This window comes from Pithys albifrons, chromosome 5 (genome assembly GCF_047495875.1).
Source record: "Pithys albifrons albifrons isolate INPA30051 chromosome 5, PitAlb_v1, whole genome shotgun sequence".
NCBI lineage: Eukaryota > Metazoa > Chordata > Aves > Passeriformes > Thamnophilidae > Pithys > Pithys albifrons.
This window is the reverse complement of record NC_092462.1, coordinates 36,396,655-36,413,816: the sequence shown is the minus strand read 5'-3', so window position 1 is coordinate 36,413,816 and position 17,162 is coordinate 36,396,655. Positions and strand designations below refer to the sequence as shown.

At 39.7% G+C, this 17,162-nt stretch overlaps 1 protein-coding gene across 6 annotated transcripts in view; it reads left to right on the top strand.

The window, feature by feature from the left end:
- Positions 1 to 884: 884 nt before the first annotated feature.
- Positions 885 to 17,162, top strand: part of CBR4 (carbonyl reductase 4) — a 30,824-nt gene continuing 14,546 nt past the window's right edge. For 2 of the 6 annotated variants that reach the window (XR_011697908.1, XM_071556220.1), the window contains exons 1-6: positions 1,189 to 1,293; positions 3,844 to 4,001; positions 4,541 to 4,661; positions 6,678 to 6,814; positions 7,413 to 7,547; positions 10,309 to 10,362. Coding sequence is in view for 5 of the 6 variants with exons in the window: in XM_071556220.1 (XP_071412321.1) it covers positions 3,860 to 4,001; positions 4,541 to 4,661; positions 6,678 to 6,814; positions 7,413 to 7,547; positions 10,309 to 10,362 (589 nt within the window). In the remaining variant the exon portion in view is untranslated. Of the gene's footprint in view, positions 992 to 1,188; positions 1,294 to 3,843; positions 4,002 to 4,540; positions 4,662 to 6,677; positions 6,815 to 7,412; positions 7,548 to 8,858; positions 9,983 to 10,308; positions 10,363 to 13,369; positions 13,593 to 17,162 lie in introns of those variants that run through there. The other 4 variants (XM_071556219.1, XM_071556217.1, XM_071556216.1 and 1 more) reach the window with 4 other exon arrangements.

The following is a 17,162-nucleotide window of genomic DNA, read 5'->3' as shown; positions in this document are numbered from 1 at the left end:
CATTGTATCACAACATCTCATTTACTTTTTGAAGAGTGGCCTGCAATTTAAATATACTTGCTAAAAGAAACTAATTTTGCATAATAGTGTCTTTTTTAAAAAAAATATTTTTCTTACAGATGTCCATCCGTTTACCAATGCCTAAATCTGCTTTTCCTTCCATATGTAAAGAATAGTCTGTAGAAAAAGAATCCTCTATGCATAGAAGAAATGTTATTAAATGCTCTGCAGCTCCCCTGGAAACATTTATAACCTCAAATTCTGAAAAACACCTTTAAGTCAAAAGCAAGAACTGTACAAAGTTATACTCCCACTTTACTCAGAGACACTCTGGTGTGAATTTAACACTTAGCACTTTGTGGAAACTTTTAATAATAATTTTTCTCAAAAGAAAATTCTGAAGTGTTCTCTTGTACACAATTATGATAGGTTTTATTAGTATTTCTCAGGTGAAAAAACTGACTTGGTGTGTGTGACTGAAGAGACCCCAGAAACCCCTCCAGCGTTATCATCAGGCATAAATCATAAATGTAACAGCATTACTATTATAGTAGTTTTTTATATTACTTTAATTGCATATCGTGAGGTTTGTTTTGGTTGCTGAACAAATACTCTCACACAGGTGCTTCTGTATTTTGGGTTTATCTACCTCTGTATGTTTCAAGTTTAACTCTACTGGTACAGTGATGACTTGCACAGGAGCCTTGGGATTTTGGGGCAAGGATATGTGAAAATGAGAGAGAGAAAATCTTTATTCATCTGCTTGTTTGTATGTACGTATGAAACGGAACAGGCCAGAGGTGCAGCTCAGAAGGCGGCGGCTGCTTCTGCCGCACATGGATCCTGGCCACGGGAACCGGGGCTGGGCACAAGGCGTGCCGGTGCCTCAGCCGGGTGTCGTCTGGATATCACCTGTAAGATGAAGTTTAAAGCCGGCACGTATAAGACGAGAGCAGAAGGGTTTCCCCGTGTGTGAGCGCCAAGCACGGAGGTGCGTTCAAGGCCCAACCCGCCCTGCGGCCTGTGGGGCGGCCCTGCGCTGGCGGGTGTTCTCCCTGCGGGGCTGCTCCCGGGGGCACAGCCCCTGCTCAGAGCCGGCCCTGCCCCCGCCGGGCGTGAGAGCTGCAGCCCATCCTCAGCCCCGGCCCTTCCCCACCGGCAGAGCCGCGGCGGCCCATGCGGTGGGTGGTTCGGTCCCGCCCCGCCCCGTGACGCGACTCTGAGCTCGGCGCTGCGGCGGCCCCTCGGAGGGGCACAGCTGTTCGGAGGGCAGCGCTCCGCCGGCAGCCCGAGGTAAACTGGAGCACACGTGGGACGCGTTCCCGCCGCTCTGCGTGACAGGCGCAGCCCGGCCCAGGCCGGACGACACGGAGCGGCTGCGGGTCTGGCCTTCCCCGCGGGCCCGGCCGGCGCCGCTGCCCATGCCGAGCGCTCCGCCTGCAGCCCGACCGCCGCTCCGGGGCGGGAGCAGCGCTCCGCCGCGCCTCCGGCAGGCAGGGAGGCAGCAGGCAGGGCGGCAGGCAGGCAGGCAGGCAGGCAGGGAGGGAGGGAGGGAGGGAGGGAGGCGCCGGGGCGAGCGCGGGGCTGGGCTGGGCGCAGGCACCACACTCCCCTTTCCCAAAGGTGCCTGCCTGGCCCGGCAGCCCCGCGCCGTGGGCGGTGGTGCCGCTGCTGCCCTGTAGTCCCCCGTTAAAGAGTTGGTTCTGAACGAAGGGCAGGGCCCTGGAGGGCAAAGGTGATACAGGCCCCTGTGTGTGCTTGTCGACCTGTTTTCCCCTTCCATGGTATCCCCTGACCAGGGAACAGCGAATCATTATACCTGCAGCAGCTTTTTTCTCCAAGTCATACTCCAAGGAAACTGTATGACTTTTCTATGCTAAAACACAAATTGTACACTGCTGTTTTGAAGGTAGGCCTTATATCTCCCATGTGAGTGCCAGGCTAATGCACAAAGGGCTTTCCCTGTTCTAAGAACAGGAGAATCTTCAACAGTTTTCCTGTTCTCAAAGAGGCCAGAAAGGGTAGAGTGATGTATTTCTTGCTGCCCAGTCAGATCTTTGGGTCCTGTGTAGCTAAGCATGTTCAGAATTACTTGGAGAATACCGCAGGTCTGAAAGCATTTATAAACAGTGTAAGAGGCTTCAATGACAATGCTTAAGGGTGGAGGAGTTTGACAGGATGATTTCCTGAGATCTCAGCCATATCATTCTACATTTCAAATGGGAGAGTAGATGTCCTCAGTTCTAGTAAGAACAAAATATGAAGGAGGAAATCGTAGCATAACATTGCAGCAACAAGTCGGCAAAATTTCCAAGAGTCATTGTGGTCATTCTGTAAAAGAAGAGATCAGTCATGCTGGGAAAAGCAGACAGAGACTATGTTTCTAACAAAAAAAATATCAACAGATATGGGTTGGTTGGTTGTGCCCTTAGTCTGCTAAGACAGTGAGTGCTGTAGTTAATGGGATGTAAAATCTCTTCATTCATCCCTTGCTGTATAACTACCTAATTAAGACTGCCCAAAACAATAGTCATTCTGGCAAGGCAGTAGTGCCCATTTTTGTCATGAAGGAATTGTCTTCATAGAGGACATCATGTTGTAAGTGTTCTGTTGAATGGGCCACTACCTTAGATGCAAGTATTTAATTTCCTTTCTGCACCTAGGAAGCTGGTTCCAGCTTGCCAGTGAAAGCAGATTCATGGGTTGGTTTCAAGCACTTGTGCATGCTTTGTTACAGAAAAAGGCAGACCATCTGCTCTTTCAGGCCTTGTCACAGAAGACCAGAATCATTTTGCCATTGTACGAGTTGATGGTGTCTTTGTGCACTTAGTACTGTGTGCTGTTCTGCTTATCACACAACCAAAAGGGTTTAATAGACCTCAGCAAAGAGCTTGAATAGTCTTTAGTACGGTACCAAATGGCTTCCGTATGTTTTAAGAGTGACTAAACAGACCTGAAAGAGGGAAGATATGAAGTGAAATGCATAGTATTATCTAATCATAAAGCAAATTAAGAACAAAAGGAAGTACTTTCCCACAAATAATAAAAATCATTGCCTCAGGATGTTATGGAGACAAAGTATAATTGGGTTCAAAAAGGATTTATTCAAATGAATGGAAACAAAGATTAATTGGATTCTGCCTCTGGCTTCTTAGGAAATCCCCAAACAGCTGATTGGCTTATAGAGCTTGCAGAATAAAAGATAGTTCTACAGAAGTACTTTCTTCTTATACTCTATCCTAAACATCAAGCCTAGCTGCTTCAGAATCACTTCATGTTTTAAAAAGCTTTGTTTTACCCTTCAAAGCAGAAACCAAAAAAAACCAGTCTAGTAGTAAAATGTAGTGTGACAGTATTAAACCAGGGTAAATATAATAGCTTCAAATCATGCTCAGAAACATTTGCAGTGGCAATGTCGAACAGAGATACTTTGGATGAATGCACTAAATGACTCTAGCACAAGAATAGTGATTGCAAAAACAATATAAAACTAGTACATCATCTTTGAATAAGCAGACAATACTTTATGTTCTTTAGATACATGAATCACACATTTCACCAATTGAATAGAAGTTATCAGAACTCTAGTATTAGAATGCTACATTTCCTGCATAATTTTTTTAGTAGTTCAGAAATCATTAAGAGTTAACTTTAATTTGTAGAAGTGGTATCTAATTTAGTTCAAGTGTTTATTTTTTGGTGAATAAAAAAAATAAGAGATCACTAATTCTATAACCTGCTATTACAAAATACTACAAACTGGTAAAGGCTGTGATGTTGACAAGAACAGTGGTTATTCTCTTGCTATGTTGGACATGAAGTTCATGGTTTATTTTCAATTAGTGAATTATTTTTGAAGATGGGCAAGGTTTGCGCCATTTTTGGAGGATCCCGAGGAATAGGCAAAGCTGTTGCGGAACTCCTGGCACAGAAGGGCTGCCGCCTGGCGATTGTTGCTAGAAATCTTGAATTAGCCCAGACTACTGCACGTAATCTTGGTGGTATGTATGCTTTGCAATTTTCTCTTCACTATCCAATGCTTAGGTAACTCATAAAAGTAGTAAGTCATTAAAGAAACCTCATTGTTTAACTAGATGAAAACGAAAAGGCTGAGACATTTAAAAGAAAAGGTATGTCAGTACAACTTTGTTTTTACAATATTTGTTGAGAAAGTTAAGTATGTTACCTACTCTATCTTCAAGATAGGAATTTTAAGATGAAAGGAATTGTTTGGAGTCACAACAGGGAGGTGGTATGAAGTGACTCATCCTCAGCTCCTGAACAAGCCAGAACTGAGACCAGTCGGCTCATGCTAAACTTTGATTTCAAAAGGCAAAAAATATAAAAGAATTGTCACATAACTAATCTTGAACTAAACTTGAAAATTGTTTTTATTTAATTCTCTGGAGATTTGATGGGTTCCTTATATTATAACTAATTCAGTATCTGTTTTGAAATTGAGTTGATAAATTCCAAAGAAGGTTTATGAATGATATACCAGCTTTTACTGTTATTATAATGTGCTTTTATTTCAATGCAGCAGGACATCTGGCACTCAGCTGTGATGTATCCAGCGAACATGAAGTCCAAAAGACTTTTGAGGAGATGCAGAGGAATTTAGGTCCTATTAACTACTTGGTTAATGCAGCTGGGATCAACAGGTTAGTAGGGTGATAGACCCATTCAAGGCCTCATGGGTTGCAGGGAACACCCCACACCTGGAGGGGGTGTTCCCAGAAACCACTGTCAGATGACAATGGACTACACAAGAAGGGACAAAGAAACCCCAGTGGCTTCCCGAAAGTGCTCAAGACAGACTGATAGGAGTAATGGAGGATGGAGTGCTATGGAGATAGCATGGCCTTTCTTTGCCACATCCTGTGGGGACACAGGGGGTCAATCCTTAGGCCTGTGTCATCTGTCTGTCACCCCCAAAACTATTATTGACTGTAGTCACTCAAGCTATCTAAGAAAAAAATATAAAAAGAGATTGGACATGGGCAAAACCAGGAAGAAATGCCATCATTTCTGTGGGGGCAGCCAACGAGCTGCCTTGTCTTATCTCACTCCTTCAGACAATGTGGGGTGAGCAACCAAGTATTCTGTTTTCGCTATGCCTTGCAACTTATACCTTATAATACCTATATTACCTACACTTTACACCGTTATAATACCTTATACCTTCTGAATTACCATCTTTCACTTTTACCTTATAGCTACCTTATTTAATAATCTTGCTGTGCTTTTATTTCATAGACAACTTATTTACTAACTGTACTGTGCTACCTTATAATTTTACCTTGCCTTGCACCTCGTAACTCACTGGGTATATATCTTACTTTATATTTGTTGTTTTATTTTGTTCTGTTACACTGTACTTTATTGCTGACTCGTTGTTAGTGGTTTGCTTTAAGGTGTTCAGTCCCTTATCTGAGTGAGTTAAAATGTGTGTTAGTGGCAAGCAGCTGTATTCTTTCTTTTTTTACATTATGTTAACTAGTGTGTTTAGATTTTGTTCTAGTATCTGTTGTGAAGGGGAGGTTGTTTGAGTTTTGTATTGTTGCTGGATTTTTGTATTGAGGCTTAGGTTGTTGTGCTGTTTTATGCAGTGTGTTTCTGGTTTTGTATTTTTGTTATTAGTTAAGTGCAATCATGCAGATTAAACCTTATCACCAACAACATGACCCTTGTAGTAATTGTCACATACTTGTATTATAAAAGTTATTTCGGGAACTGCGAGAGTTAGTCCAGTTTGTTTGTGGTGCTGGCAGCGATATAACTTGAAGGAGAACTTTATGGAGAAGGTTCTCTCTTGCTATTAAGCACAGCCCTCATATCAGGGTATCAAAAGTCCTCTCCAGACAGTGAGTCTGTCTAGTGCAGGGTTTCTTTAAGTGAGGTGCAGACAGGCTGATTTGGGCTTTAAAAGGCTTTGATATTCTGGGGACACTTAGAGCTAGTAACTTCATGGAGAAGGTTCTCTCTTGCTATTAAGCACAGTCTCCAGGTAGGGGTATCAAAAGTCCTGTCCAGACAGTGAAACTGTCCAGCAAAGAGTCTGTTTAAGTGAGACACAGACAGATTGATTTGGGCTTTAAAAGGCTTGGATATTCTGGGGACACTTGTAGTCAATAAAATATATTAATGCAGGTGGGATGAGAAATCTTTGAATTTCTGCCCTCTTTCACATGGCAGAGATTATCTATAATCCTAGATGAAGGCATCTCACTGTAAGGTGCTATTGGCACCCAGTAAGAGTGTTATTAATGAGTACATCTGAAAATAATATTAAGTGATTATGAGTATTTTGTTCCTGATGGCAGTAGAATGCTGACAGATTACAGAATCACAGAATATTCTGAGTTAGAAGGGGCATGGTACAACTTTTACTGTGGTTTCTGGATTCTGAGTTTGAGTTCCCCCTCTACTCTTTCTTCCACTTCTTCCCCCAAAGTGATCCAGAAGTGTATTTGACACCGTGCTGCGAAAGAGGCCTTGTTGCCAGAAGCATGGCTGACTGTTTTTCTTGCTATGTGTTGTCCTTGCAGTGTCATTTTAAATGGTAGAATGGATAGAACCACATACACATCCATTCACCAGTTGCGTTTTGCAATGAATAAGCATGATCAGTGGGGTTGTTCAGTGAGTTCTCTTGTTTTTTTTTATCTGTTTGTCAGGGATGGTTTGTTACTGAGAACCAAGACTGACGATATGATAGCCCAGATTCACACTAACCTTTTGGGAACAATGTTGACATGCAAAGCTGCTGTAAAAGTCATGATTCAACAACAGGGAGGTGCTATTGTTAATATAGGTAAGTTGCTTGTGTAAACCCATGGAATTCTGCCTACTAGCCTCTGGAAAAGTTATCAGGTGTAATATGTTACATTGTTTGTTACAATTGACTTATTTTCATTGTATTTAGACATGACATATTTATCAATTTTTTTATAAGTGCTCATTCTTTTGTTTAATTTAAGAAACTTCTAAATATAAACCCAGCTTGTTTCAGTAGTGAACACCTCAGAGTTTATATTTTATTGGAAAAAGAATTTTGCTATTCTTTATCAGTTCTTTCAGTATCTAGAACTATCAGATGCCAGTTACTAACTAAAGATCAATAGGTACAGCCAGTTTATTTTTTCTTTCATCTGGGGAAGGATTTTTTTTTTAGAAAACTCTTCATTTTACTTTCCTGGTGCCAATTGGTCAACATGAATACATGGATTGCACAAAAATCAGAGATAATGGGGGAATTTGTTTATCCCAGCCGTAGGCTGTAGAGGTGTAAACAGTAATATACTTTTCTTGTAATCTCCTTTTTCATTCCAAATTTAAAACTAAAATGATAAAGCTAGTGCAAGGTTTCAAGTTAGACATTTAATCTTCTCTTTGATGTTTCTTTATTTCAGGAAGTGTTGTAGGACTTAAAGGCAACTCTGGTCAAAGTGTGTATAGTGCTACCAAAGCAGGATTAGTTGGATTTTCACGCTCTCTTGCTAAAGAAGTAGCAAAGAAGCAAATTCGAGTCAACATTGTTGCTCCAGGTGAGTTTTTAAGAAATTCCTACATATTTGTCTGCCAGAATTCATCAAGACTGTGTGTACTCTGAAAGTAACTTATGACAAATTACTATTATTTTCTTCAGATTTGTAAGTGTTTTTATTATCTTCTTTCTTCTTTTGTTTAAAGTATAATACATTCTTTTAGAAAACCTTCAGTCTTTTCAAGGGAACATGGAAAAATTTGGAGGAGTGAGTCTGTCCTTGTTGCATAATAAATTTATTTTCTTTGTTCCTCCTTCAAAACTTGCTGTCCTTGCAGATGTGGAAGGATTAGAACTAATTACAGACAGGCAGCTACCCTTGTCTCCTGCTAGAAAATGCTTATTTGTTAATAGACAAACATGACAGACCATGAGAAGCTGTCATAAAAGCATCCCTGTCTCCCTGTAGTAAAAGTATGGAGTCTGGAAAGTGACGTCTGTGAGGATATGGCTGTGATTTCATAAGATGATTTAGTTCAAGCGAGCCACCACTCTGAAGGAAAAATCCTGTCTGTATTTTCTGATTTTTCCACTCATAACTCTGTACATTGCTGCTCACCTTGCAGTGCCTCTGATGCCTTTCAGCCTTCTACATGAACCAGTTCAGCTTGTGAACTAGGCAGGGAAAAGTCTTTAGTGAGCTGAGCAGCTCACCGAAGGGTCCGAAGCCATCATAAAGGGGCCGAGGTAGAGAGCAAAAGGGAGACTTTCCCTGTTGGTGGCAGCTAGAAAGGAGGTAAGATCTGCTCTTTATGAAGCTGCAGCTTATGTAAAGAGCTGGGCAGCAATGGGAAAACTGAATCTCAGTTAATGGAAAATTGTAACAAAATGTCCTTCAAAGATGTCAAGAAATAGTCTTCAAATGAGTGCTTTAAGAGAAATTATGCAATGATGTCATAAGTTCTAAAATATAATAAAGACATTTGCAAGCTGAAAGGGCTTCTTTGCCAGAGACTTCATTCTTGTTTTAACTGAGAATGTTTTGGTGAAATGAGTGTGTTTTGTCTTTCAGAGAAGTGATACTAAATATGGTTTTGGGACTCAATTTTAGTTACCTTTTTTTTTAATGGATTTCTAAAGATCACTGCATTTGGATTATCACTTCAGTGCTTCCAAAACTGGAAGACATTTTATTAGTTAGGTAAAAATTGGGTTTGGCCATAAAAAAATGTGGACTGGTTTTGGAGATTTAGAAGAATGATAGCTGGTGATGAATCCTGGTAATAGATTTGACTTTGTAGGATTCAGTGGAAAATCTACTAGATAAATTTAATCAAAGGTGAGGTAACTCTTCAAATGTTTCCTCTGTTAGGCTTTGTTCACACAGAGATGACTGCTCATTTGGAAGAAGATCAGTTGAAGAAAGCAATTCCCCTTGGAAGATTTGGAGAGCCTCATGAAGTTGCACAAGCTGTTGTCTTTCTTCTAGAATCCCCATATGTTACAGGGAGTGTTCTAGTTGTAGATGGAGGCTTGCAGCTTATGACTTAAATACAACCTTGAATAAATGCCTCCTTTAATGTCATGATGGGAAAATATAAATACGTACTGATTAAAGGGGGAAGGTTGGAAATTGTTTGAAGATTGACATATGTAGTTGACTTGGTCTTATCTAGTCAGAGAAGAAATTCGGCAGCAGTGAAGTACATTTATGTATGTTTAGCTACCTGAAAGAATCTGTTTGGTATTACAAAGTTTGTGTATGAAACAATTTGAAAAGATCTGATTTTGATACAGTGATAGCTTTAATAACATGCTGATACGTTTTTAAAGCACTGTCTTCTTATAAAGTCCTCTTTTCCAGTTTGGGATAGAGTAGAGCTTTTATTCAAATTATCATGTTACACAAAGGTTAATAAAGTGCAAAGACATGTTTATGGGGTAGCAGGTATGATTGCATCAAGTTTTTCATGTAGGGCAAGGATTGCAAAGTGCATAGTTTTACATTCCTACTGGTTAGTCCCTACAAAGTAGCAAGGGGTTTCCTTCAGGCTTTGTTTGTTTGTAGCTGGCACTACAAAGCTGGGTGCCTCGAGATCTATAGCATACCTGAATTGCCTTTAGGAGATTTAATTATATGCAATGTGTTTTTATAAAGACAAAACCTACTCAGCCTATTCTTGAATATATGTACAGCACTCATTTAGTCCAGTAGCACTTGTGTGTACACATTGAAGGACTGTTCACTGGTCATTGGAGTTGCTGTGATATTCTGGGTTTGAGCTGCACATACACTGGTTTAACAGTACAGTTGCAGACCTTGCTGCATAAAAAACTTTTCAATGACTCAGTAGATGTTTAGAAAACATGTGTCGCTTCCAGAGCGTGAAGTCAAAGGTACTTTGCTCTATATCTTGAATGCTCAGTTCAGCTGTTAAATTGATGCTCCTTAATATGTATGTACAGTCAATAAAATAGCTATTTATTTTATTCAAAGCAGCTTTTGAAGCAGTGTAATTCAGCTGTCAATGATCCTGAGTGGTCCTGTCTTGCTGAAAACATACCAAATGTTTGACCTTGGGCTTTTCTATTGAGATCAAGCAATTTTTGATAGTGGGTGTTTTTATTATCTCTGAAGAAAACAATGAATGCAGTTTAGGACCTTCACTTCTTAGCTCCATGTTCATTGCATCATGATCCAGATGTTGATTCAGCTTTTGAAACTACTTCCCTTCTTGGCACAAACCAAAGTACAGAAAGAAGAGATCTCACTGATGATAACTTGGAGTCTTTAAAGTTGGAAATTTTCTTCATTTGTGCAGCTGAGAGATTTTGTCTTTGGGCCAGAAAACAGTGCATGTTCAAGCTTCTTGCAGGTATGTATTGAGTAATAACACAAGAAATGGTTGTATGTTCAGGAGATTTTACAGTTGGTTGTCTACTCGCTCTGGAATATACAATATCAGTAAAGATAATCCTTTCAGGATCCTTCCTGATACCCCTTAATAGAAGTGGTGTTATTTGCTATGAGAAATTATGTGTCATGTGTGTCTTTGCCCCAGTAATATAATTGCTAATTAGGTTTCTCTTTTGGTAGAGGGAATTGGCCAGAGATAAGATGATTTTTTTCCAAGGGCACTGAAGGTGGCGAAGGACAGCTGGTACATTTTTACTAGTCAAGTAGTAATATGTCAGTGACTTGGCTGCTGTCCATACCTGCTCTTGGTATTTCCCTGACAAGGCCTGTGTGACATATCTTGACCAAAAGCCAAACGTAAGAGACTAGAAATAGTTCCCTATTAGTGAGTTCTGACTCTAATTATTATTATCCTTTTTTTTTTTTTGACTAGGTAAGGTAGCTGTTAAGTTATAGGCCATGATATTTTGTTTACATAAGTCATTAAAAACTGGAATAACAGTGTCAGAACAATCTCAGCATGTCACTAAGTAGTTTGTTTAAAATGTTGCAATACATACTATGTCTTTATTAGTACCATTGCCGTAGGACCAGACTGAAGTATTGGTAGCTTTAGGTCATATTTTTAAAAGACTTCTTTTTCCCTTCAAACTCCTAAATTAGAACTGAAAACTAGTTAACAGTAATCCTGGCTCTGTCTGGCCTAATGTGATGTCTCAGATGGTGGAAGTAGGGAATCTGTAGGGTAGGTAACAGGTCAGGTGTGTATCTCCTTTAAAGACTTATGCTACTAGTAATTTGTGATGGATACGTTTGAACCCACCATTTAGTAGCTCTGTTTGAGGCCTGGATGCTTTAAAACAATCCTCTTGTGCTCTCTATTGCTTTTGAATTCGTAGACTTCTGTCTTATCCTGCCTGTCTCAGTTATTTCTCTTTCATAATGAAGGGTTGTATTTTAATTGCTTGTTGCTGCTAAGCTCTTTTATAGCTTACATTGGTTTTTCTGAGCTTGCCTTTTCCAGTTTCTCAAGGAGGGAGCAGCAGGTAGAACTGCTCACAGTATTTACTGTGGATTTATCTTAAAAAAAAAAAGTTTTGTGTTTTGTTTAATATTGCTTCCAAAACTAATGCCTAATTGTTTTGCTTTTTCCTAAGCTTTGCACTTACTTTTTCAGAAAAATAACTCAGTCCTGAATAACTAATGGTCATCTTGGGGTCCCTTTCAATACATGTTATTGAAGGTCTGATTTTTTTTGTATTTTTCCCAGCAGGAATTGTTATCAAATATCTACAATGAGTTTAGTCTGCTGGTTTTAATAACTATTTCTTCAGTGAAATGGTTCTACGATTTTTTAATTCCTTAATCCCTTTGTTACTTTGAGTAATTTAGTGTTACTGGAATACACTGTGGGCTTCAGAAACAGCTGTCTTAGGAACAGGTTGTACTTTGCCTGCCCCAGCATAGAGGCCTGTGGTGTTCTGTTGGCTGTCCATGTCCTTAGGAAAGAACAACTGCTGATTCATACCCTTTCACTTGCATCTTTAAACACTGTACTGATATGACACCTTCTCTGGGCAGCACAGCATCTTTAATTGTTTTTGGCTAGGGAATGTGTCAGATGCCTTTTAGAATTTCAAATATGCAGTATTACTAGATCTCCATACTCTCAGCTCGTTTAAGTCTTTAGGAGGACTCCAAAATGTTTATCAAATGTGACTTTCATTTGCAAAAGCAACTCTGACTTTCCTCCGTATGTTTATCCTGTTGTTCTCATGGCCTTAGAATGACTTCTGGTAGTTGCTATGCACAGAAAAATATAATTAGTTTGTACTTCCCTGGATCGCTCTGGAATCTCTTCCTAAAAAACAAATGGTCCTTCGACCCACTAAACTCTCAAAAACTTGCTGTCACTTTTGCCAGCTTCCGGTCACTTGTAAATGAGGCAGTTTTAACCCAGAAGTTTCACAGTGCATTTACTTGATTTCTTTTAGAAGTGAGGAGTGACAGCTTCCCCCATTTGTCACTCTTTCCTTTGGAACCTCTTCCGATATTTTGCTCTGAAAGGTAAAACCTTCAAGTTGCCTTGTTGCAACAAGTTGTCTAGAAGTTCTGCTCAAGTTCCTACATGGTTCCAAAAACTGATTTAGGGTTTTGTTCAGAGTTTGGGGATTTTTTTTCCTCTGTGGCCTTCCCTTCCCAGAGCACTTTCCTTTTTGTTTTGATCATTTGCTGGCCTTATTCAGGCATGGTTCTGTTCCTAAGGTACTGATCAGTGTGAATGTACTTTTGCACATTATTCCTCTACCCTTTGATCTGTCTGTAAATTTGACATTCAGTGATGGATTGTGTTTGACTGCTAAAGCTAGACTGCTGGTTTTACAAAGGTTGGTGTTCAAATTCTAGTAGCTTTTAGCACATGCCATCTTCCCCCTCCCCACAAAAAAAAGTTTAATTTGATATTTATATTTAAAGTCATCATACTGAGGTTCAGTGCATACAATCTTAGTGTTGTCAGGAAGCATTTAATCTTAATTTGTTGACTTTTATTTTTGGTTTCATTTTAATATATTTTCTCATTATATGTTACTTCATTTTTATGCAAGTCTTTTTATGGAAGCAGTAATGGACTGCTGTCTTTATTAATAAACTTGGTCAATAGACTTGCAGAAATAAAAGTAATCATTACAAAGCCAGTCTTTGAAAGTAGTATTTTGGTTCAAGCCTTGTACAGTCGTGGGGACCGCAGCCAGAGTTGAGTGGTTCTGATCAGCTGTGTGAAAAACAGTATATAAAAAAAATGATCTTGGCCTGCCTCTAGTGTGGCATTTATCCAACCTACTCATAATTGCTGTCTGTCATTACGGTTACATTGCTGGCCTTATGCTCCGTGATCGTCATAGCTACTGCTACCATCTTCATTGTGTGGGTAATAGTATTGTCTAACAATGGACCTTACCTTCTAGGTGTGCATACTCAGTGCATGTTTGATTTGGTGAGTTAATATATGGATATTTAGTTTTATAACTCTCCTATATATTTTGTGTCAATATTTTGCCTCTTTGTCTTACTTCCATCGTATTTCTGGTATGCCTCTTATGCCACTGTCCTTGATTAAAAGCAGACATTCGGGCTTTACATCTTGTGCTGCATTTATGCTAAGCTATATATAAATGTTTTGGGGTTCTTTACATATGATCTTCTCAAGTCAGACTGTGCTTGACAATGATTTCTCAATTGACTTTTGCAAACTTTGGTCTACTATCTTATTAGGCATACAGAGTTTCTGTGATTCTATTCCTAGTGGAAATAAGAGTGGAAATTCACCTGATGTTTCTTAACCTGCTACATTGTTTAAAACTCTCCTATAATCTGTTAAGTAACAACATCTTTCTGTTTGGTGAGGTTTTTTGTTCCTTTGTTTTTGTTTAAGAATGAAGTTTTTTAGAGTCCCACTACTCCACGTTTCTGCCGGTCCCGAAGAATTGTACTTTTCTTACTACAACTGTTTCTCCAGGGGTCTGTTGGAACATTATCTCGTCCATCTAGCTTTGGAAGCATTTTAAAGAAGGCTGCAGTCCAGGTCCGGTCTTAAACTTCCTCTGTGTTTTATTTCAGACCTTTTCTCCTGCCCCATCCAATATCCTGGTCTCTATATGGCCTTTCACCAACTCCGCAGAATTTCTAGAGAGACCATCAGGGCATATTTTGAGGGTGGCTACTCCTGCAGCTCTCCTTTAAGTCAGCATGCAGTAGTGTTTTACAGCAACCCCCTTTTTGACTCACCCATAATTATTGCTTTGGGTTTTTAACTCGGGTGGGTTCCAGCTTCAGAGAGGATATCCTTGGGAAAAGGTTGTGTATTGCAGTATTTACTCATTTATGTGACCAGCCTTGTCACTGCCAAGTTAGGAAACCAAAACTGTTCTTCTGTTGACTTTGTGTTCAATCCAGTTTTAATATTACAGGTAGTGTTATTTGCATGTTCTGGTGTTTAGTTGAAGCACATTGTAGATCTAGAAAGTTAATTGTTTTGTATGTCTTCTCTGCATTTTCCAATGTTCGGGAAGATGATGAGCTACTCTTGTTCACCTTTTCTCCTAGGCAGGTCATTGAAGTCTTACTTTTGCTTACCTCTAGGAAAATATGTTTGTAACTTAGAACTTGCTGTAGGGAGCCCACTGTCCAATACAAACAGTCTTTCCTTGCTCTTGAGGCAAGTATTGCAATTGATGGGCTGGATGGAGGTCTGAGCAGCCTGATCTAATGGGAGATGTCCCTGCCCATGGCAGAGGGCTGGAACTAGGTGATCTTTAGGGTTCCTTCCAGCCCAAACCATCTGTTATTCTATGATTATCATCAATAAAAGTTTCTAGAAGGACACATAAAGTGTCCATGATGTGGTTTTGGTTTTTGGGTATTTTTTGAATATTGTAGCTGTAAGGAGGAGCTGTCACGCAGAACAGCTTTTGCAGACTTTGTGGTAACAGAAGAATATAATGTTAGCTGAGTTAGAGTGTGCTGAGTTAGTGTTGTATCCCATGAACAGATTTCATTGTGGCCTCCTGAGGGCACTCTATCCTAAGGCATTAATGTATTGGTAGTGACTTAGTAACTCTATACAGGTTTAGGGAAGTGAAGTTGCCTGTGTGGATGGATGGCATCGCTGTTACTAGTTTTGTAAAATCCAATGCCATATATATATCCTGAGCTGTTTGGGATTGTCCTCTGCTGTTTGGGGAGGTAAGGCGTGATTTTTAAAGATGGAAAGGATTTCCATACTGAGATCAGTGAAATTTGAAAAGAAAGTGGATACCTAAATCCCAGCCTTCAAAATCTCTTTGTTATATTATTCTTCATGGTTAAAACATACATCACAACGATTATTTATTGCTGTAAGACAAATTTTTCTACTTTGATGTGTTGTATAATATGAGGGGTTCCATTGCATGGCAGAGTAATATATATTTCCTGTTATAATTATGTGCCTTTTTTCCCTGGAAGCATTGTGTAGTTCATTTAAGTAAAGCAAATGAAAACTGAACTCTTGAAGACTAGGTGTACCCACTTAATTCAGTTAATCTGTGTACGAAAAGTGTAGTGGTGGAGAGAAGTCACTGTGTGTGTCTAATGCCTGAAGAAGGCCTCAAATTACATTTGATTCTCACTCACATGTGTTCAATTCCAGATCATTTGCTGAAGGCTCCTTTATTGCTCTAGATAAGTTTGTTAAGTTAGTAACAAATACCACCTGTACCTTGACAGACATCTTTAAATCAGCATGACTGTGATCACAACAGTTCTAGTATTTTATGTTTTTGTTTTTCACATTTAACAACTCTGTTAAGATCTGGGACATTTTATAAAACAAAATTGCCAGGTATGATGATGTCAGATGCCTTAAGACAACATCCAAGTAAAAGCCACCAAAACTTACTTGGTGTCATTACACACACATAAGGGCTGTCAGGGGGACGTGGGGGGCAGATGTGGCTGAGCAGATGCAGTGTGTGGATGTCACCTGCTGTTCCCCAGGCTGTCGACTGATGGTACTGGGGTGCCCTTGCACACATAATGTGTTACTGGGTTTGACACTGCTGTGTGATTTTGAACCATTTCTCTAGGAATAACTGCAGGCTGATTACATGGTATTGCTGAAACATGTTAGTGAAGCAGTTTGATATTTTGTGAACTGCAGATCTCCCATCTCTGTATTTCTAATGCTAAATGCACTAGAAATACATGTTGCAACTACGTGTTGAAAAGTTGTATTGTAGACAGATTTTCACCTGTATGTTGACCTGTTAAAAGCTCTGAGTTAGTCTTTTTATTCTGCTGCTCTCAATTTGATTGTTGTCCTATTTTTTCAAATGGTTGGTAGATTTCTACTGAAAGCTTCCTGCAGCTCCATTTAGTGTGCAGGTGTGATTTTGATGGCGAGGTGTCTCTGCCAGCAGTAAACTAGAACTACATCCATTCTTCGCAGGCTCTTGTGGCTCTGTTGTTGGAAGTCATATATAGAACTGTGAGCACCTGTAATTTTAGAGTTCATAATTTTCAGGGCATCACCAGAGAGATGATGCTGAGCTTTCTGCTATGCAGTGAAGCAGTATTCAGTTGATCTGTCACTATTAGATTAGGGAGGTTAATTTACTACATGTTTTACTAAGTGTTCTGTGAAATCTCTTTTTCTATTAGCACCATGTTGTCTTTCTTCCTAATGCTGTATTATCTGGCTTCCAGTAAAGCTTACCATGTGCCTGTATCTTTCATTGACTTTTTAAAGGGTTTTTTTCTACTTTGGGGCAAACCAAATATACTAATTATTAATATGTGGGATGAGTTTTGTTCATAAGAAAGTATTCTGATGCATTCAGTTGAACATATCCATGAAGACCTGTTTGCATTGCGAAAGTAATAAACTTAGTTATGCCTCTAAAAAAGGATAACTTATGTGAGCTTCCCTTACTGCAGTATCCTTTGTAATTAAGAACTGTGTTTCTGCTGTACTAAGTGCTGATTAATGCTCTGCTGTGTTAGCCTCCTGACTTCCACACTCCACCCTGCTTCCTGGGAGTTCAGTCCTGCATTCTGGCTTGACTTTGCCAAAAGCAGCTGGGACAAATCTGAACATGGAAGTGAAGGCAGTGCAGATGCACTCATCATCAACTATTTTTCCCCACTTCAGATGTTGTGTTCTTTTTGCTTCACTTTAGGCTTTGATGCCAGTTGTCCTTAGCAGAGACAGATCACTGATGT